This window comes from Neurospora hispaniola, assembly GCF_033458365.1.
Source record: "Neurospora hispaniola strain FGSC 10403 chromosome Unknown B0T23scaffold_5, whole genome shotgun sequence".
Classification (NCBI taxonomy): domain Eukaryota; kingdom Fungi; phylum Ascomycota; class Sordariomycetes; order Sordariales; family Sordariaceae; genus Neurospora; species Neurospora hispaniola.
Genome location: NW_026944410.1, coordinates 2,155,891 through 2,176,777, shown reverse-complemented (window position 1 = coordinate 2,176,777; position 20,887 = coordinate 2,155,891). Strand labels below are relative to the sequence as shown.

The window sequence follows — 20,887 nt, the reverse complement described above, 5'->3', positions numbered from 1 at the left end:
CAAGGGCCGCAAAGGGGTCTGCTTACCGGAACTGATCGAGAGGGGGGTTGTGACGTCCGTTGATCTCTGCTAATTATGATAGGTCCCAAGTCGACAGGAACGGAACGCGGGAATACACCTGCTTCGTTGAGCCGACTCTTCATCTCAACTCGTCACTCCCCTCCACCTGCCATGGCTTATAAGTCTCCCTCTCTCCCCTTTCATATGGATGTTCAATAGTCATCAAGCTATACTCATCATTCTTTGCCACCCATCTCTCCAGTCAATCGTACACTATCTCTTCGACTCAGCATAGCTTATACATCACCCCGTGAGCATGTCCCCATCAGCCATATCCTCTAAGTACAGCAACTACAACGGGACTCCGGATTACGCTCTTCAGTCCTCCGAGGTTTCCAACTTCAATGGCTATGACCACGTAACATGGTGGGTGGGCAACGCCAAGCAGGCTGCCTCCTACTACAACACTGTCTTCGGCTTCAAGACTCTCGCATATCGCGGCCTTGAGACCGGCAGCCGGTACTTTGCTTCATACGTCGTTGGCAACGCGGATGTCCGCTTTGTCTTCACCTCCCCCATTCGCTCCCAGAAGTGTCTCCCCGAGGAGGAGCCCATCTCGGATGCGGACCGCAAGCTCCTTCAGGAGTGCCATGAACACCTGGAGAAGCACGGCGACGCCGTCAAGGACGTAGCCTTCGAAGTCGACAATGTGGACGGCGTCTTCCACAAGGCCGTTGCCGCTGGCGCCGACGTTGTCCAGGAGCCCACCACGCTCACCGACAAGATGCACGGCAGCGTCCGCACCGCCGTCATCCGTACCTACGGCGACACCACGCACACCCTGATCTCCCGGGCGGACTACAACGGTCCCTTCCTGCCCGGCTTCCGTACCGCTGCCCCCTCCTCCGCCACGGTCCAGCTCCCCAGCGTTCCCCTGGCCCGCATCGACCACTGCGTCGGCAACCAAGACTGGAACGAGATGGTCTCCGCCTGCGCCTTCTACGAGCAGTGTCTCTCTTTCCACCGCTTCTGGTCGGTAGACGACTCGCAGATCTGCACCGAGTTCTCGGCTCTGAACTCAATCGTCATGGCGTCCGAGAACAATCTGGTCAAGATGCCCATCAACGAGCCCGCGCCCGGCAAAAAGAAGTCCCAGATTGAGGAATACGTCGTCTTCAACTCGGGCGCCGGAGTGCAGCACATTGCCCTGCTGACGCCCGACATCATCTCCACCGTCAGCGCCATGCGCGCCCGCGGCGTCGAGTTCATCAACGTGCCCTCCACCTACTATGACACCATCCGCCAGCGCCTCAAGACGGAGAAGCGTGGGTGGGAGCTCAAGGAGGACCTGGACACCATCCAGAAGCTTAACATTCTGATCGATTATGACGAAGGTGGTTACCTGCTGCAGCTGTTTACCAAGCCGTTGATGGACCGCCCGACTGTTTTCATAGAAATTATCCAGAGAAACAACTTTGAGGGCTTCGGCGCTGGTAACTTCAAAAGTCTGTTTGAGGCGATTGAGAGGGAGCAGGCTGAGCGCGGCAACTTGTAAGGTTGGGAGCGTAAGGTCGGGTGATGAGATTGACGATTCAAATTTTCTTTTCTTGTATGATATCTTTTTGGCACAAAAGCTTGGGGGTCGGCCGGCAGGGGAGCTGGCCGGAAGGGTCTTAGCATGGCATCTTGCAGGCGTACTTGTTTGTGGTTTCGATATGGCTTCAAACCAAGAAGTGGAGCATAGAAGTAGCTTTGGCATAGTTAAGTTATGCAAATCATGCGATGATTTTGACACGTGCTTACTTGGTCATTCTGAAATCTTACGGTGTGAAAATGTAATGAGCGAATTCACGGTGGTGTATCAGCTTCGAATACAAACGAGGGGATTGAAAACTTTGTTGACCTGTTCATAAATCGCCAGTCATGATCGCCCAACAAGTTCCTTTCGCATTCTGCTCTTCACTTGTCTCTCACCACGCAGTCTTACCTCCTTGCACATAATTTGTCCGATTTGTTCAAGGGCAGGATTTTGCCTTTGTCGGAACATCACTGGAACAGTGTGGACATATGAAGATTAGCTTTTTTTTTAGTACGCCAATGATGATGCTGGTATGGTCTCAAAATCTAACATTGCCGTATCACTCCACATATATGATACATTGCGTGCCCGTCCTCTCTTTCCCCTCGACACTTGCAAGGGACTCTACTGATACGCAAAGATTCGTCTTGATCATTCTTCTAAAACCATATCCGTCTCCGATCTCCTTCACAGATGCGCCACACCCAACCAATCGTCTTCTTGAATTTATAGGACCATTTCACATCCGTTGTATCCTGTCATTTCTTTAGCCCTTTCGCTAGTATCCTTTTGCACTGCCTTGTTGGTAAAGAGCATGAAGAAGCCATGGCCCTGTCGTCTCTAGTTATTCGGCTGGTGTCCCCTACAGCTTTGGTTTTGGGAGTTCCACTTTGGACTTTCTTCTTAGCCAAGTCGTCTGGGTATCTTTGATCGTAATGCCGTGTATATTTTCGTGTTCTTTGCAGCGCCAACCACTCCATGTGACAGATATGTTCGCCATACCCTTGAAACTGCTCTGTTTCGGCTCATCGTATTGTTTTCGTTCACGATACCATACTATCGATGCTCTTAACCAGAGTGTCCGGTTCGATTCCACCCGAAGAATCTGAAACGTTCAAGCAGAGCGGCTGATTGTTGTCCTCCATCTGCCGCCATTTGTAGCATGCTCCTCACTCTAGGAATCCATCACCATGGGTGTAGGGCCGCCCTCTGGTACTGCTACTGCCGTATCCTTCTCCAGATCCCTCGTATCGCTCTGACACCCAGGACAATTATGAATAGTCTCGTGGGCAAAGACATCACAGTCTATGCAGAAATGATTTCCGCATACCTGGCAAGCATACCGCCCGCTTTCGCTGACGCCCTTGAGTTCCGGTTTTGGATTTTTCTGTTCGCCGTCCTGTTGTTTCCCGCTACCTTTAGCTCCGGCTCTCCCACCTAACACTGCTGGCGCTGCCGCCACTGAATCCCTTGGCCTAGCAGGAAAGGGTGTCAGGCACGAGTAGCACGCCGTCGACCTATACGCCTGAGACCACGGAACCTCCACAAACACCTTGAGCGGGAACAGATGATGGTACGACCTCGCCAAGTGCGTGCTCTGGATGAGCGTCAGCTTGCAGATCGGACAGTCGATCGGCAGCCGGCACACTTTAATTCCGCAGCGCGGACAGGTGTACCCCTCGCGCGTGGGCTTCGCGTGGCAGGCGCAGAAGCTGACATGGTCTTTCGGAGCAAGCGTGCGGCTGGGAAAGCCCATCATGAGCAGGCTGGCGGTGTTTTGCTCAGGCGTGCGGGTGACGGGCGGAGTGGTGGCGGCGAAGAAGAGCTCCTTGAGGTGCACCTCGTCTACGGCGACGCTGTAGTTGCCGTCGTGGTTGTTCGTCCGCTTGCAAAGCTCGCTGCAGATGGCGACTTGGCCGGCGAGGCCAACGACCGAGACGCGGATGCGGTCGGCTACGAGGTCGTTGATGGTGTCGTGTATATCGCCCGGATCGATTGAGACGAGGGCACCGTAGATTATCAGTACTTCGCGCGTGGCATGTGACGGCGTTTGGCTGTACCAGAACATGAAGCGGTTAGCGAATGACCTCTGCCACGGAGGGGGTGGGGCCGTAGCGCTGACTATAGAGCACCTCGGCACATTTGAAGTGCATTCTGTAAACTCGGGTTTCCTTGGGGGTCTTGTTGCTCGCTCCATTGCATCAACTTTTCGATGTGCTCGGCCGGATTCCCGCTCAGGTCGCTTATTCGCACAGCAATGCCATCGCGCATTCCCACGATGCCTAGCTGACTGATGGGATTCTGCTCGAAATACTCGCGTACGAAGCCAATGGCGTTATTTAGGACGACTCGGTAACGGTTTGGTAGCAGATCTTTGTCGGCCATGGCGAAACTCATGTCGAGCACAAGCATCAGATGGCGGATAATTCCACGCTGAAGAGGTGTCGTGTCGCGCAGAAGGCGACGCCGCTTCTCGGCTTCCCGAATCTCTGCGATGGAGAGGCCGCTGTCTGCTGTTTCCAAGACGGTATCCCAGGAGCGCTTTACATCTTCCCAGGACGCCTTGGTTTGCTTGCTGCGCCCATCCGCTGTCCTCTTTCCATTCCTCTTGAGCTCATCGTCGGAGGCGTACTCGCCGTCCGAGTCAGCCATGTTTGCGTATGTTTGTCGAGATAGTTTGACGGATAGTAGCTGGCTCTCTTAGTGGGAGAAGTTCGAGGGTCGCTTCGAAACGAGTGGAGGGTTCGGAAGTTCGAGAATCAAGGCCTTTAGTCGTGTTCGTGTAGACAACTCCCTGGTAGGTGTTGATCGGGAGGCCGGGTACTGGTTGTCGCGCTGAGAAAGTGCCGGAGAGAAATAAGAAAGAATGGAGAAAAGGGGATACGCGACGAGGTTGAATGCGCAAACGGAACAGAGATTCGTGGTGTGTGGTGGAAGCCGGAAATGTTTACTGGACTGCAAGGCTGTTCCCCAAATGCGCGAACTCGTATGTACTGCGAGCCTCGCAGGAAGAGTGGGGCCTGTGAAATCGAATCAGATCGGTGCTGGGTACCGACATCTCGTCTTGTGTAACTACGGGCCTCGAAATTCGACAGTGAAATTTCACCACAACCTCAAAGCGAAGGTCAACTCTGACTTGAAGCTTGGTTTCGAGTCACGGCATTCAAAGGGCGTGCATATGTATCAAGTATATACTACACGATGTGCCCGCCACCCAGAAGGGCCACTAGATTGTCTTGGGGCGATGTAGGGCTATGCCTTCGGCCTGCGACTTTCACATGCTTGTGCCCGGGGTTCACCAGACTGTTGAAGTAATCAACAACCTCAAAGAGTATGTAGGCATACAAGGCTCAGATAAATCATTGAATCGGTCGTCGTCGGTACTGCGGGGGTGCGTGATACTTTCGCGGTCAAATCGCTTGGCGAGATGGGAATCCCACGCGGAAAACGGCCAGCCAGGGAGTCCAACTGTCCGTTCCGGTCCGGATTCCGGGCACCGGCTCTCCCGAATTGTAGAGTCCAGACGACGGAACGGGGTCCACGGCTTTGATGTGTCCATATATCCGTTTCAGTATCGCGGTCCAATGAATCTGCAAGGTCACCAGCGAGACAGATACAGTATGGCGTGAGTCGCATGTTTCGTGATGTGGTGAAACAGGTAAACACCCTTCCTTACCTTGAGCGAACCAACTGTCACAGTGCAGTGCACAACTCCTCACTGGAGATTGGGGAGAGAAGATCGAAGATAATTATTGCATCGAGTTATGCTCGATGAAGGAATGCAGTAAGATGCGACCTTAAAGCGGACCGCGTACTTGGCGTGATGTGCCCGACAGAACTTAAGCTTCGTATGTAGGTATTGTAGGATCGTGAAATGCGATGAAAGGTTGCGCCGTGGAGTCGCCTCGCCGTTAGTAGTGAGGTACATGTAGATGTACCGGCCCCGTGCCGGCCCGTTCCAGCTCTGCGGTTGATCGTGGCTCGCCTGCGACCTACGCGCTGACAGGTGGCCAATAAGAAACACCGACTGAATTGACGTTACGTCACGGCACCTTCGGCCGAGGTTTCAAAAGATCCCCGCTCACTGGTCAGCGGCCAAGACTGACCTGTGACGCCTCTGACGTAATACCTCAGCCGCTTGTATGGGCGCAATTGAATTAACCAACTCGCGATCGTACGCGGTCGAAATTTCACACAAAAAGGGCCACATTGTTCGTGGTTCTCCTCGGTCGCTGCGCCCAAGGAATGGTTTATCCGCCTCCAGGCACTGTAAGGGAAAGCGGCAGTATTACCTATGTACGCCATTTGGCCCTAAACGGTGGACAGTCAAGCGATGCGGTCAGCGGAAAATACGCCAGCGGCGCTGCCTCTACCCTATGTTTCTAACCTCCATCCGTTCAACCCTACATACAGGTAGCAGAAGCTCCGTCTGTACCGGCTCTCCAAGCCACACATCCAGTCAGTCCATCGTGCTCACGTGAATGGAATGGAAGTTTCCGTCAAACTCGCAAACATGTCGAATGGGTGGCCACCCGTGCCTTCCAAGCTCAAACTTTCTCTCACCGCTGGAAAATACAAAGATGGGTTGGGAGATGATGGACGCTGCACCTGGAAGAAGAAGAGATTGTCGTAGATGTCAATCAACTGAAGCGATTCAAGGAACGCAAGACGCGCCCCTTTTCGTCATGTGAAGGACAAGTCGCTTCGGATTCTGGATTCGAGATTGCATCGATCTGTCCATTTTCCAGAAGGCAGCATAAATTGCCTGATAGGAGACAGAGGTTGCACTTGTCCGGTTCCCATGCACACCGACGACTCCACCGAAGCCTTTCCACGTTCAAAGAAGCCCTTTGAGACGGCAGCCCCGAGCCAGGTTTTCGGGTGCCTCCACCAAGACGAATCCAAGGCTTGAGAGTCGATCGAAGCCACAGAATCGATGGTGTTGCCAAACCACCCAGAACAACCCAATGAGGCCAAATGAGCCCATAAAGCGCTAACTTGATTATGAACAACATGCCAATGGTGTGCAATGATCATTTGTGCCGTTATCTCCTTTTGGTGTCTCCATGGGCTCGAAAGGGAATTGCATGGCGGCATGGACATGCGGTGTCAATAAAAGATGGGGCTTGAGCTGAATTGGAAACGGTTTTCTGCTGCTAAACAACACTAGTGATTACTTGTCATCCGATTACCCGTGCCTTCTTGGTTGCCCGGTTTCAATATGGGAAATTCCGGTCAGAAGTTAGTGCTGATAGTGCAGTAACAGTATCGAGGTTGCCCAAGCCTCGAAGGGACTGAGTGGAAAGATAAGTTTGTTAGGCTACTAACGTTTTAGTGTATATATATATATATTTTTTTTTTTTTCCCGACCGTACAAGATTATCGGCCGCCGGTTGAAGAAACGCTGAGGTTTGTGCCGAAGATTTGCTAGATTTGCATTTGCGTGTGTACAACGCAACGACAACAACGGGAATGACGGGAATCAACCAACACTCCTGCTATCGGCCAAGACAATGCGATCGCTCCTGGTTGCAAGGTGTCCTCGGCATGCCGCTGTTCGCTCTTCTATCGCATCTTGGCATATTGTAGTGTTTCAGTGTTTGTCCATCACACCGCGACCCGACGTTCATCGCGGGAAGACACGGTGACATGAATGGAAGACGTGAAGATGACTCTTTGCCATTGCGGAAGCACACACGGCACAGTAGTGTAGTGTAGTAGTGTATACTACTACCTACTGGAGGACTGGAGTCATCAGCGGCGGAATCCACCCCGAGCTGCCCACTTTCCACCCATGGTGTTCCTTGGGACAAAACGCCTCGATCTTCATCCCGATCATTCTAGCTCAACCTTGTGCATGTATACTACGCTGGAGGTGCATGACAAAAAAAAACTTTGCCAACTGGTGATTGCGTCCAAGTTTGACTTTTGCGCCTCGTCAAACACTGCTGTACATTATGTCTTTATTCGCACATTATGTAATGTGGAACAACTTGCTGTGTGGTTGATCAGACCCAAGACGTGAAATACAGAAAGTACCCCAAGTACATACCTAGCGACCTATGTATCGACATCGATGGGGCGCTTGGATCAGGCAGATCCATGACAATTCAGTGGACGTTAATCATTGCTGTGCTGACCTAAGCCCAAAGGGGATAACACCCCTTGCCGTAGCTCCGTGCCCGCGCGCTCGCAGCCTCTCTTCGCCGCCCCAGGTCCGGGCCATCACGTCATAGTCCCCTTTGGCGAACTGGGGCCCTGCCAACTTTCGCTCCATCCCGGGCAGGTTCCATCCACGGGTTCCCGTTGCAGGTCTCGGCAAGTTTGCTGTAGTAGAGGTAGAGGCAGGTCCATACCTAGTCGGGGGCCAGTGGCATCGCTCGCACCACAGAGTCAAGTTTCCAGCCTGCCTGGCTTTTGTGCCTTCCTCTCTCGACCGTGGTGAACACCTGCGGCTGCACCTGACTGGCAGACCGATTTGTCCCAGGTTAGTGAGCCTCCAGACTGAGCCTGCCAACTGGACCACCCACGTTGACGAACCAGGAAGCCCGCCCACCGCCGCTCTAACACGCCCTGACACGCCCGTCCTTTTCCAGAGTGCACCGTCCGTCCGCCTGGAGCCAAGTTCAAGTCTCTGCTTCTCGAGAGTGCAGGTCAGGTCTCCAGGGCTTTGTTTCCCACTCGTCCAGTTGTCGAGACCCCGAAGTTCCAACTTGGCCGTTCCGGCTGCTGCACCGGCCTAACACACCCACATCCCGTCGATTCATCCTCCGCCGAACATCCATACCTCTAGTCTTCTTTCCTCCCGTCTACCGTACACCTCGCCTCCAAACCTCCGTCGTCAAGGATCCACGCAGACAGACCGTCCTCCTACCGAACACGCACCCGCACAGCCAGCAGCAGCAGCACACCGCAGACAGACGGTCAACAACATCCAACTTGTACTATTCACCTAAAGACAACCAAGTCCGCACTAGTCCCTCTTCACACTAAGTATACCCAGCCTGATCTTGATTCAGGCCCCGTCCGAACGAAACAAACCCTGTCCCACCGCGCCTTGTCCTGCTACAGTCTCCGAGTGCTTTCTGCCTGTCCGAGACGCCGGCCACCAAGCAACCCGCTACACCAGAACCCTCGACGAACCTTTGACAAAGCTGGCCCCTATTGACCCCAACAACAGAGCGCACGCGCCATAACATCCATTCGTGTTGCCGAGCACCACGACACTACTCAAACAGTTAATATTCGACACTTGTTTAAGCTGGACCTTGGAGAGATACTGCACATGAGGAATGCGATTTTTCAGCCTTCATCGCCGAAGCCACAGTAAAGAGAAAGAGAAAGAGAAGGAGAAGGAGAAAAGAAAGAGCATATCCTTGCCTCTTCTGCGCCCTCGCTCCACCGAAAGACCAAGAACAACCGAATCCACGCTCACATCCACTACCACTACGACTCCCGCTCTCACTCCTACTCCCACTCTCACAACCACAGATACTACGGCGGCCACGACGCCTACGATTACGACCGCGAAGCCAGTCACGCCCCCCCGCACGACGACTCCTCCCAGGACTGTCATCGAGTCTCCCGACAGTCACTGTTCCAACCAGTGCGCCATTGCGCGAACCCACACCGGTCCTACCGATGATTATGCCCTGAATCCTCCAGAGGCTTCTGCGCCGTCTGAACAGCTTGAACATCAGGACCAAATGACTGGTGGCGTCAACGGGAGAGGAGGGCTAGGGTCGCTTCAACTTCCAACGCCGCATTCACGGGCTTCCAATCAGCACGCTCTTGCACCCGTCGTGGATGATATCCGGTCTCGGGACTCGGTGCGCAAGCCCTCCAGGCTTTCTTCCGAGGTTAGCTTCAACGATAGCCCTTCCAGCGAACCGACATCTGAAGAGAGGGACTTGCAGCAGGTAGATAATGGAAAGAGGACAGTCGGGGAATCGCAGCGGGGTAAGATGGATACGTCCGAGGCACAACGGCAGCTAAGTCAATACCGTTTGCACTTGGCCCGCGAGATGGAAAAAAGAGAGGTTGTTGCGGCAACGGAGAACCGGCTGGCCATCCCGGGCCCGGTCCGCGTATCTCCTATACAGGAGGAGGCCAGCAGTCCCTCGCCACAGCTCCCCCAGAGCGGCAGCGAGCCAACCACGACATCGACCGAGTCTGGAAATACCATCCGCGGCGGTGTCACCCCCGGCTTGACGGCTAGAACTCCTTCATACCCCTTCCCGCGCATGGCATCCTCGCCCGGCTTTCCACACAGTGGCCTGCCATTTCACCGCCCGTTTACCACGCTCTCACCAACTACATTTCCGACTACGCATTCGTCTACGGGGGCCCACGTCTCGTTTGCAGGCATTCAGGGTCTTGACCATTCTGTCTCCAACCCCTCTACCCCTGCCTCAGCAATGACCTTTCTACCCCCAGGGTGCTCCGGTACTGTGCAAGGTGAATTTGCGACACCCAACCTATACGACCTGACCCTCATGCTTTCGGCTGAGCCGGGCTTGGATGCATGGTGGCACACAGTTGTTCAGATCATGACTGAAGTGTACAGGGCTGAAAGGGTAACCCTGGCTGTGCCTGCCGATCCGACGGATATTGAGAACGTGCCATGGGGCCAAAAGGCAACGTACAACCCCCACCAGGAGGATGGCCTGAGCCTAGGCTATCTTGCTAGAGGCTCGAGCTTTGTCCACAGCAGTACCGACGATATCACCGACCTCTATCAGAACAACGACGAATCTCTTAAGCCCAAGGGCTTAGCGCGCCCCGGCCTGCCGAGCCGACACTCGTTCTCTTCTTATGAAGACACCAAGGACAAGAAGGAGTCGGTTGAACGAACGCCAGTGACACCCCTTCGGCCACCAATGGCATCGCGAAGCAAGACTGCTCACCCAGGTGTCGGACGCGATCGAGATGTGAGTGAGGATGATGATGTTGCTGTGAGCTTGAACCGTGAAGCTTTGGCAGAGCATGACGCCCTTGAGGGCCAGCAGCCCATTCCAAGCTGGGAAGCACCAATAACCAACAAGAGAGAAGGGCACGGGAAGCTCTTGAATGTTCTCCAGGCATTGGATTACGAGGCCGATCCATTGATCGATCACAATGGGGTATTGCGGGTTTTGGAACGTGGTCGCGTTGTTGCTCTTACTAGGTCATACCCATATCTTACACAAACATCGTCAACCGACAGCAAAGCCGCCGATCCCAGAGTTGCGACGCGCAGCCAGTCGCCAGAGGGGCCACGGAAAAAAATCAAGAAAATTCGCACGCGATCCGAGTCAGCGACTAAACTCTCTGCGCTTCTGGGCAATGCGACTTTGTCAACCGCCGCAGGCAGGACCTCGGGCGGGCACGGCTTGGAGAAGAAAGCTACCGGAATTGCCTCTCGCTTGGATGACGAATACCCAAGACCCCCGACACCCAAGTATGAGGAGTACGAGCAGGCACCACCATCTCCGTGGTCTCAATCCCCGGCCCCGTCCCCCGCTGTGAGGGCTGACCCTAGCGAAAATCCGTTCTTTGCGGATGCCATGGTCGATGAGGAGTCGTTTAATCCAGGTTCGGCTCCTCCTGACTACTCAGCTCTGCAACCACCTGAGGCTATTGGGGTTGATAACTCGTGGACGGTGTTGCATATCCCTTTAACCCATGTCCTACTGTCGAAACCTCAGCAGCCAGGCTTCAAGCTGGATTCGACGTTTTTGGAGCAAAAGATGTCACAACGGGGCAAGTCAAGTCACACGCCGACAATTCCTATCCCCTACCAAGAACCTGCCGCCAAGGAAAAGCACGCCCCGATTGCGATTCTTTCTATACTCAGCCCCATTATCCCGTATCCCACCAATCTACGCCACTCGTTGGAGCACTTGGCACCACATCTGGCCACATCTTTTTCTCTGTGTCGTCACTATACTAACCTCGAAACGGAGCTGAACGGACTCCAGAAACGAAGGCCACAGACGGTTGGCTTTGGTGCGTTGGGTCCTGACGGACGTCCGCTGGCTGGTCCTACCGCTTTCACAATGGGATACCTCCCAACCGATGACAGCATCTCTCAGCAGTCGCACGCTGGCAGCATAACCAGTCCTAGCGAGTACTCCGGTCCCTCTCGCAGTGTCATCCACTCTCCGAATGGGACGCCTACTTGGGATTCCTCGGCACTGAGTTATCTGATGGACAAGAGGTCATCCTCTGCCAGCCCAGCTCCTGTCGCCGCTGGGGACAGTTACTTCACCACCACGCCAAAGCCGGGAGGTACTGGTGTGGGACAACGAACCAAGACAGGATCACGAGAAAGTACAACCCTTGAAAGGAAGGGTTCCTTGAAGATACCTGGAGGGAAGTCCCAGTGGCAGGATGCAGCTGGTGTCGCTCCCGTGTCGCAGGAGTCTCAGGCCAGCGGAGAAAGCAACCGCCGGAGTATTGATGAACCTTCGCCGACAAACTCACAACAGAAGACTGCCGTTCTCAAAGAGCAGCGGGAAGAAAGAGGCGGCATCGCAAGCAGTCAGTCAGCCGAGACTCAACGGAGAAAGTCTGCCGGTACTCCTACAGGTCAGCATCGGCACACGCAGTTGCACTCATATGGTGCCGACTTTGCCACCACCTTCCAGTCCCTTCCTCCGAGCTCCACCGTCGGCAAAGGTATAAACCAGGGCGCAACGGCATCTAGGCAAGGATCGATCTCATCGACAGACATGACACCACCATCGGACAAGCTCAAAGGCCTTATCCTTGACTCTTTGCCCGCTCATGTCTTCGTAGCCCTTCCACAAACGGGTGAAATCGTCTGGGTGAATAGTCGGTTCTTGACATACCGCGGGCAAACCTCTGATGATTTGGCCGCAGACCCTTGGGGGAGCATCCACCCTGAAGACAGAGAGAAATACCTTCGTAAATGGAGTGCGTCTGTCCGTACCGGGGATCCGCTTTCAGAGACCGTAAGAATCCGTCGCTTCGACGGGGCTTATCGGTGGTTCCAAGCGCGGGCTGTCGCCTCCAAGGACAAGCGGGGTGTTATCATGCAGTTCCTGGGTTCATATATGGATATCCATGATCAGCATGTCGCACAGCTCAGAGCAGCACGGCAGGAAGAGATCGAGGTATCGGAGGCAAAACATCGTCTGCTTGCTAACTTAATCCCCCAAATCATCTTCACTGCAACTGAAGACGAGGGTATCACTTTCGCGAACGAGCAATGGCTTTCTTATACCGGACAAGGCTTTGATGATGTTCTCGGACTTGGCTTCATGGATTTCGTGCACCCAGAGGATCTGGCTAAATGCCGGATTCCCCTCGAACGACCCACCTCACCGCATGTCAGGCAGGACAAGACAAAGCATGATCATTCGCCTTCGCCCAGCAAGTTTGGCATGGCCGCTATGGGCAAACAGCCTGCTACCCCTCACGTTGAAAATGTGTCTGGGCTCGTACACCCAGCTCTCACCCGACACAGCAGTAGCACCAGCAGTTCTGCTAACGATCTCGCCGGTCCTAACCTGTCCGAGCTTGCGAGGCAGGGAGTCATCAAGATCAGCACCGACAGCAAGGGCCAGCTCTCATACACAACAGAGATCCGACTTCGTTCCAAGACCGGCGAGTACCGCTGGCATCTCATTCGATGCGTTGAGATTGACAATGTCGACTTTGGTAATGGCGCCAGCTCTTATTTCGGCTCTGCCACCGACATCAACGATTTGAAACTCCTGGAAACCAAGTTAAAGGAGGCTATGGAGTCGAAGAGCCGTTTCCTTAGCAACATGTCGCATGAGATCCGAACCCCTCTTATTGGCATTTCTGGTATGGTCAGTTTCCTTCAGGATACCACACTCAACGAGGAGCAACGTGATTACACAAATACCATTCAGACCAGCGCCAACAGTCTGATCATGATCATCAACGATATCCTGGATCTTTCCAAGGTTGATGCAGGCATGATGAAGTTGAACTACGAATGGTTTCACACACGCTCTCTTATCGAGGATGTCAACGAGCTGGTGTCCACCATGGCGATCGCCAAGCGTCTCGAACTCAACTATGTTGTCGAAGAAGACGTGCCTGCATGGGTCAAGGGTGATAAGGTCCGAATCCGCCAGGTCTTGCTCAACGTCATCGGCAATGCCATCAAGTTCACTAATGAAGGAGAGGTATTCAGCCGCTGCAAGGTTGTTGTTCCCAACCATGGTCATTTGTACGAGAACGAGATTATGCTTGAGTTCTCCATCATTGACACTGGAAGAGGTTTCACCGAGGAGGAAGCCGAGTTGATCTTCAAACCTTTCAGCCAGATTGATGGAAGCAGTACCCGCCAACACGGTGGAAGTGGCCTAGGTTTGGTCATTTCGCGCCAACTGGTCGAGCTACACGGCGGCAAGATGGACGGTACGGCGGTGCTAGGAAAGGGATCAACTTTCACCTTTACCGCAAGGTTTGGGCTTCCCACAGAATCCGACAACCCTGACCTGGCTGCACCACCTGCGCCTACGCCAGGCCTTATACCGGAAATGAACATTCTCCGTCGGTCCTCCATGGCATCCCCTCACAGTAGGCCATATCTCACTTCTGCACCTTCATCGGGCTCAGTGGTACCTGTTGAGTCTGACACTAGATCGCCGGCAGCAGTCTCCACCGGTAGCTCGGAACCGTCTATCCACTCGTCACGCACCCGAAACACTGAGCGCTCATCCATATCGTCTGTCCACGTCGGGTCCTTAGCACGATTTAGCGAGGCAGCTCGTGCTAGTGGGCACGATTTGTCCCAGATGAAGCTTGAGATGCCTCATGGCAGAGGAGGAGGTGGCTCCGACGCGGGCACTACCCCAACGCCTAGCAACTCCAGCAACGAGCGCCTGTCGAGACCTACCATTAAAGAGGGCGGTGGTTCAGAAGATAGCGATGGGTTTCACACATCCCTATTCTCCATCTTGATTATCTGCCCGCAAACGCACAGCCGCGAGGCCACGACGAAGCATATCGAGATGACGCTGCCAAAGAGTAACCCTCACCAGATTACAGCGGTCGCATCTGTTCAGGAGGCGCGCAAGCTGATCGGTGGTGAGGACCCCGTCTTTTTCACGCACGTGGTGGTTAACCTTCCGACACCTGAGCAGATCATTGAGTTGATGGATGAAGTCCAGCGCTCAACCATGATTGGCCGCGGCGTTACCATCCTCATTCTCTCCGACTCGGTACAGCGACAGGCGGTTCTGAAGCAGGTAGCCGGTACCCAGTATGAGGACATTTTGTCTGAAAACCGGGTGACCTATATCTACAAACCTGTCAAGCCATCACGGTTCGCGGTGATCTTTGATCCGGCCAAGGAGCGTGATCTCAGCATCGACCGGAACAGATCAACGGCAGAGCAGTTAGTGGAAAACCAAAAGCAGAGTTACCTTGAGGTGGAGAAGCGCATGGGCAACAAGGGGTACAAGGTCCTCTTAGTTGAGGATAACTTGGTCAACCAAAAGGTGCTGCAAAAGTATCTCAAGAAGGTCGGCGTGGACGTGGAGTTGGTCGCAGACGGAGTAGAGTGCACTGATGTCGTGTTTTCGCGGCCTCATGATTACTTTTCGTTGATCTTGGTATGTCTTATCACACCCACCGTCTGTTGTTTAGCAAGTGAGCTCTGTACCTAACCATCGTCCCAACAGTGCGATCTCCACATGCCACGCAAGGACGGATATCAAGCCTGCCGCGAGATTCGTGAATGGGAAGCCAAGGGCAACTTTCCAGGGAGGGCGTTACCCATCATCGCCCTGTCGGCAAACGTCATGAGTGACGTCCAGGATAAGTGTCTCCAAGCAGGGTTCAACGACTACGTAACGAAACCTGTCGACTTTATCAACCTGAGTAATGCTCTCTCGAGGTTCTTCTAATAAAGCTGCCGACGGGACCTCACTACATTATTCTTTCACACACAAAAACACGGAAGAGGAAGATAACGGACGGGAAAGGGGAGGGTATGGGAAGTAACGAAGGAAAGAATTGCTGGCAAACGGAAATGGAACTGGCTTTTGCAGGACTGGAAGGGGAGGGTACATCATTGCATATCATCATCCGTCATCCGAAATCATTATCTCATCGTTATTGTTTTCGAACACTTTGTGTTCTGTTGACAACGCTGATAGATAAAGGCGAAAAAACGCACAAAGCCGAAAACTGCGAAGGGAGAGAGAGAGCGAGAATTTTGCTAGAGATACCAGTTGTTATCACACCTTTTCGCTCTCTCTTTCCATGTATCACTAAACATATGTCTTAATTGTCTTTTTCTTTTACTTTCACTTCTGTTGTTTGTCCTTTCCTTCTCGTCTTGTTTATTTTCTACAGGTCTACAGGTAATGAAAAGGGTTTGGTTGGTTGGCGAAGGTTAAGATGGGATGGCTTCTTCTATCTGGCATGAGGATTGGCATCAGGGCATAGTCAATGATTCGAAGAGTTTTTTCTTGTTTGTTATCTGATGTAATGTTGCTCTATGAATGGAATGCATAATGGGAGGTCTCGTTTAGATATCGCTAGTCGACAATAATCACGTTAGATATTTTGTGGCGGAACAACAAAAGATCAAAGTTAAATCAATATGTCGAGAGTGGACATGAAGTCCACCAGTGCGAGTCAAGTCATGGGATATCTTCAAATGATTTCAACAGACCAAATCATGAATGATGAATCCGGCAGAAACCGACAACTCATGACCATACAATACAAACTTGCGAGAGCGATTGGAATTCTGATCAGGTGTTCCTTCGAAGTCCAAAGTGTAATGTGTATATAACCACCTCACATCGCTCCCTCATCACACCTTCAAACACCATCACTTCTGAGCCCCAGACACCAACACCAAAAACGTATGACCATGGACACCAGGACAGTGACTCGAGATCCCGCTCGCCCTCTCATAGATACGCCGGTGACCGCCAGTCCAGTTGTCGTAACGTTGACAACCGCTGTTTCTTATTCTTTTCTTATTTTATTTTATTTTTTATTTCTTTTCCTCCCTCGAAGGTCTTTTGGCTTTACTTTTCGAAGAGAAAGGGCGAGGGAGGGAGTCAGGGACAACCTAGCAGTTCGGCCGCTCGCTCCTTCCCAATTGCTCTCCGTCGCTTCTTCTTCTATACCTCCCGATCGTCATTTTGGGGAAGGCATAACCCCATGGTCTAGGTCGCGGCTTCAACAATTTCCGCAAAGGTTTTCACAGTTGGCGAATCAATTTTTTTGGTAGAATGGAGGCCAAGCTGATGGAGAGGTACAATACCATCTTTTACTATCTCACCCGTAGAGGTATGTGAATTACTGTTATACAATCTTTCTCTCACACATACACACCTCGTCAGACAGGGGTACAAAGCCTGGATTGAGCGCCTGGACATCTAACATACTGCAGTGGAAAAATCAGGAAGTCATGAAGGCTTCCGGGTGATCAAGCAGGCATCTGAATTAAAGTCGGCCTCCAATCTAGGAGCTTCTGCTTGGCCAAGTTATTCGTGCAATGAAGCCATCGCACAGCCTAAATCTTTGTGGTTGTTCTCATAGCGGACTGGCTGGGCAATTCTGTCTCAAAGTCCTCTCGAAAGGAATCATGGTTCTTTCCAGGAAACGAGATCATCAAAGCTTGTCTCATTCAATCACGCCAGTTGTCCAATAACATGGCTCTGTTTCTGTAACTGCCAGTTCGATCCCGTCCGGTATCGTCTTTTTCGTTCCGTGCAAATTTCGTGCCAAAGTGTGAATGCCCTCGTCTACATCCCGGACTTCGAAGTCACAAATCTTTACGCCCACCCGCTTGTCTTTTCCCAGGGTTGGGAGAGACTCCATGGACTCAGGGATGCGTGTAAACCAACGAAGCCTACTACCTGCCAAGAAAGCCTTCCTACTTCTAACCTCCCGATATCAATGCTGCGATACATAATTCTACAAGCTACCGTCGGCTGAGACTGAAACATCCACGTCCACCCTACTCTCCCTCTCACTATGTCCAGTGAAAGTTGTGCAAGCCCCGACAGAACCAAACTGGCGTTCAACCTACCTGCTGGGTACAAGTTAGTCGGTAATATGACACAGCGACACAGCAAGTTGCTGAATCTGGGCTGATTTGAGTCATGTGAGGCGTGAGTCGTGAGAAATAGTGTTACCTAGGCTAGCTAGCTGGCTGGCTGGGATTTCAAGCCTCGACAGCTTCTTCTGACTGGTCTAGGGGTATATAAGTGCACAGTTGTTCTTAACCTACAGAGATGTGGCACTGGCAGGGGGAGCACATAGAACCTTTTTTCCCTTCTTTGTATCACTTAAACAGATACGGACATACACAACACAGATACAGACGCGGATGGCCCTGGTCCCAGCCCTTGGAGCTTGAGCTTGGTGTACCAGCAATGCGGCATGTGAGATTCTAGGCGTGCAGTTTTTGCTTCGCACATCGAACATAGCAAGGAAGCCCCTATTCGATTGAGTACCGGTACACTGGGATATTGGAAGATGAACGTTGTCTGGTGATTACCATTATCAAGATATATCATTCACAGTCTTTAGACTCTTGAAAGGGAAGGATTGCATGTTTCGCACATGATGACAATGGCGTGTCATGCTTTACTTGTGTAGTTAAAGCTTAGTGCTCAGAGCTTTGATACCGGCTCCCACAACTTGTAAAAAGACTACAGCACTTCAATAAACGTACCTGAATAGAATTACACGGAGCAGACGAAAAGTGAAGGTGGGTATTGTTCGAGATATGCCATCCCTCAAAATATACTTCTTTCCTTTCACTACAGTTCACTTCGCTCTTCCATCTCTGGCATCTCCTTTTCCCAGGCTCAGAACTCTTCCTCTTTGTCGCAGACCTTGCCTTGACCGGGTCAGAGACAACCAAAACATACAGGAACTCAGACCATAGTGTCGTCAATCCCCAAAGAAGCAAGTGGATACAGACACAAAAAGCTTGTCTTGGATACAACGGAAAAATCTGCGTAACATGCCAGGAGCTAACAGTGAGACTGCTGTTGTGTAATACTCCTCACCACCACAACCACACCAACAGGAGACAGAGACAGAACAGACAGCGACCGGCCGACCGGCCTGAGACAAATGATAGGTACGTACATACAGTGAGTAGTACATAGCACCGCATTCGACGCCCTTGTGCTGGCCCCCCCATTTCTCAAACGGAACGGAATGGCTGACGGCACGGCCGGTGGCTTTTTCCTTCTCTTCTCGCCTCGTCTCGTCTCGTCCGCCTCGCACTTTTCTTTGTACCATTAGCAAGGTAAATGTGAAAACGAATGACCACGTAGGAGCTGTGCATGGTTATGCGGCCAGAAAATAGTATGGTCACAGTGCATGCCCCGTGAGGCTCAAAGAGAATACCAGGATGTCATCGGAGAGCGGAGCGACAACTGACGAGCACGTACCGAAGCAAATCGCAATTTGGATGAGTTGCTGTACACCAGATGGCCGCGTAACGGTACATGGCTCTGAGAAATCACAGATACAGACCCCTCCCCCCCCTTTCTTCCCTGGTCTTACTATCCCCATACTAAAGAGACCACTCAAAGCTAGCAATGTATGGGAATGCGTGATGGAGGGCATGGTGGTGGTGCCAACTCGGCAGTCTCGGGTGACTTTGAACTGACCCCAAGGGGCGTGTTAGAGAAGGGCTTCAGGTAGCAAAAGCCATCATGCCTGAGGGGAGGATGGGGCAACACAAAGCAGAGAGAGACCCAACGATGAAGGGTCGAATCAGAAATCAAGGTGTGTGGCTGTCGTTGGGAATTGGCAAGCAAAGTGTGTTAGATCGCGTGGCACAGGATCGTGAGACCAGCACCTCTCCACCCCGTCTGTCGTGTCCGGCGGACAAACGGCATACCGGCACCGGCCCAGCGGCGGCGGCGGCGGCGGCATAATCTAGGAACATTGAACTCTCCCTCCGTGGGTGTCGGTCTAGCGAGCTACTCATTGTTGACAAAGTGGACCGGCCAGTTCGGTTGTCCACGGCCCTCTCTCTCTCTCTCTTTCCCGCTGGGGAACCTCAAACGGCCCAACGGCCGGAGACGGGTGAGGGACGGAGGGAGTGGAACAAAAACTTCTGTGTTTCAGGCCGTCAAGGGAGAAGTGTCTCCGCAAAATGCCAACTCATACTTTATCACGTAACGAAAAGAAAGAAAGAGGCCCCCCAGTTTCGAGCGGCATACCGGGGGGCTGCGGACACGCATGCCGGAGATGGTGCGGCACCGGGGGGCGAGCCAGTAGCAGCCGGCAGTCGTACGGGTCCGCAAGGACAGCTGGACGATGGTTGGACATAAGGCCAGCCTAGGAAGGGTCTAGAGGGAACCAGACTCATGCAGTGACGGAAGCAAACAACACGAAGCAGTGGTCTGCCTTAGCTAGAGGTAGTATCAAGTGCGCACATTCTTGTTGGTCAGTACATGCGTGTCAATAGACCAATGGAAATAACCATCACATACCCGGTGGACTTTGTCAGGCTGCGGGAGACGGGAGACGGGGACCCAGAGAGCACTACGGGATCCGGCGGACGGGAGACTCCCGGAACGGGAGGTGCGGATCCAGTACCCACCATCTGCACTAATTTTTTCCTAGTCTTCTTTTTTTTGTGCGTGTGTGTGTGTGTGTGTTGTGTGGTTGCTGTCCCCTTTATTCTACCGAGTCGTTGGGTCTACACTAGGTACACATACTGGTACGGCTTCGCCACGGCCACAAACAACCGCCCAATTCAACACAACGGCGGACACGTTTTCGCTCAAGGCTACCTGCGGTCATTGCATTCCTACCAATAGAATGAGCTATCACATAACTAACAGACATCATGATGAATTTGGCTTCACGAATATGCACCCAATTGCCAACCCCAAACAACGGCGTTGAAACGAGCACACTTTGTTAGTGGGGGCTCGCCGTCCAACATTGTGATGGATGCTCATTTGATACGTTGTTGGGTAAAATTGAAGGTGTTGGTGTTCATGCCACAACAGTGGAGATGAATCTTTTTGGGTTGACCTGAGTTTCCAAGACAAAACGAACGCCGCGGGCGCTCCGTCTCTCGCTCTCGCTTTCTTCATTCACTTTGATACAGTGCAATTGCCAGGCGGCATAGAAAGAAATCGATGGAACGAATGCTGGGGATTGTAGCGGACAAACTCCCTCCACCTACGGGCAGGTACATAGACTACCCAGCAAAAGACGACCTGCACGTAAACAGAGCCGCAAAAAGCAACCACCTGGCGGCTGCTGGCAGCCATTGGTAGCTACATAACCGTTGACTGCCCATGGGCAAAAGGGATGAGCTTC

At 52.7% G+C, this 20,887-nt stretch overlaps 5 protein-coding genes across 5 annotated transcripts; 2 read left to right on the top strand and 3 right to left on the bottom strand.

Annotated features, from left to right (window-relative positions):
- Positions 1–189: 189 nt before the first annotated feature.
- B0T23DRAFT_166870 (putative 4-hydroxyphenylpyruvate dioxygenase) lies at positions 190–1,635 on the top strand. The gene has a single exon (XM_062832831.1). It carries the CDS (start codon positions 317–319, stop codon positions 1,553–1,555), a length of 1,239 nt encoding a protein of 412 aa, XP_062691857.1. The 5' UTR covers positions 190–316; the 3' UTR covers positions 1,556–1,635.
- Positions 1,636–2,753: 1,118 nt separating this feature from the next.
- On the bottom strand, positions 2,754–4,231 carry B0T23DRAFT_405485 (Ssl1-like-domain-containing protein; the record flags this gene model as incomplete). Its single annotated transcript, XM_062839004.1, has 2 exons — positions 2,754–3,633; positions 3,702–4,231. The coding sequence occupies 2 exons, from the start codon at positions 4,229–4,231 to the stop codon at positions 2,754–2,756; spliced, it is 1,410 nt and encodes a 469-aa protein (XP_062691856.1).
- A 3,472-nt stretch (positions 4,232–7,703) lies between these two features.
- On the bottom strand, positions 7,704–8,364 carry B0T23DRAFT_405484 (uncharacterized protein; the record flags this gene model as incomplete). The annotated part of the gene is made up of 3 exons (XM_062839003.1): positions 7,704–7,935; positions 7,966–8,044; positions 8,328–8,364. 3 exons carry the CDS (start codon positions 8,362–8,364, stop codon positions 7,704–7,706), a joined length of 348 nt encoding a protein of 115 aa, XP_062691855.1.
- A 507-nt stretch (positions 8,365–8,871) lies between these two features.
- B0T23DRAFT_396792 (uncharacterized protein) lies at positions 8,872–15,468 on the top strand (the record flags this gene model as incomplete). Its single annotated transcript, XM_062838263.1, has 2 exons — positions 8,872–15,174; positions 15,244–15,468. The coding sequence occupies 2 exons, from the start codon at positions 8,872–8,874 to the stop codon at positions 15,466–15,468; spliced, it is 6,528 nt and encodes a 2,175-aa protein (XP_062691854.1).
- A 3,903-nt stretch (positions 15,469–19,371) lies between these two features.
- B0T23DRAFT_405482 (uncharacterized protein) lies at positions 19,372–20,404 on the bottom strand (the record flags this gene model as incomplete). Its single annotated transcript, XM_062839002.1, has 5 exons — positions 19,372–19,506; positions 19,546–19,667; positions 19,791–19,902; positions 20,076–20,175; positions 20,271–20,404. The coding sequence occupies 5 exons, from the start codon at positions 20,402–20,404 to the stop codon at positions 19,372–19,374; spliced, it is 603 nt and encodes a 200-aa protein (XP_062691853.1).
- Between the last annotated feature and the right edge of the window lie 483 nt (positions 20,405–20,887).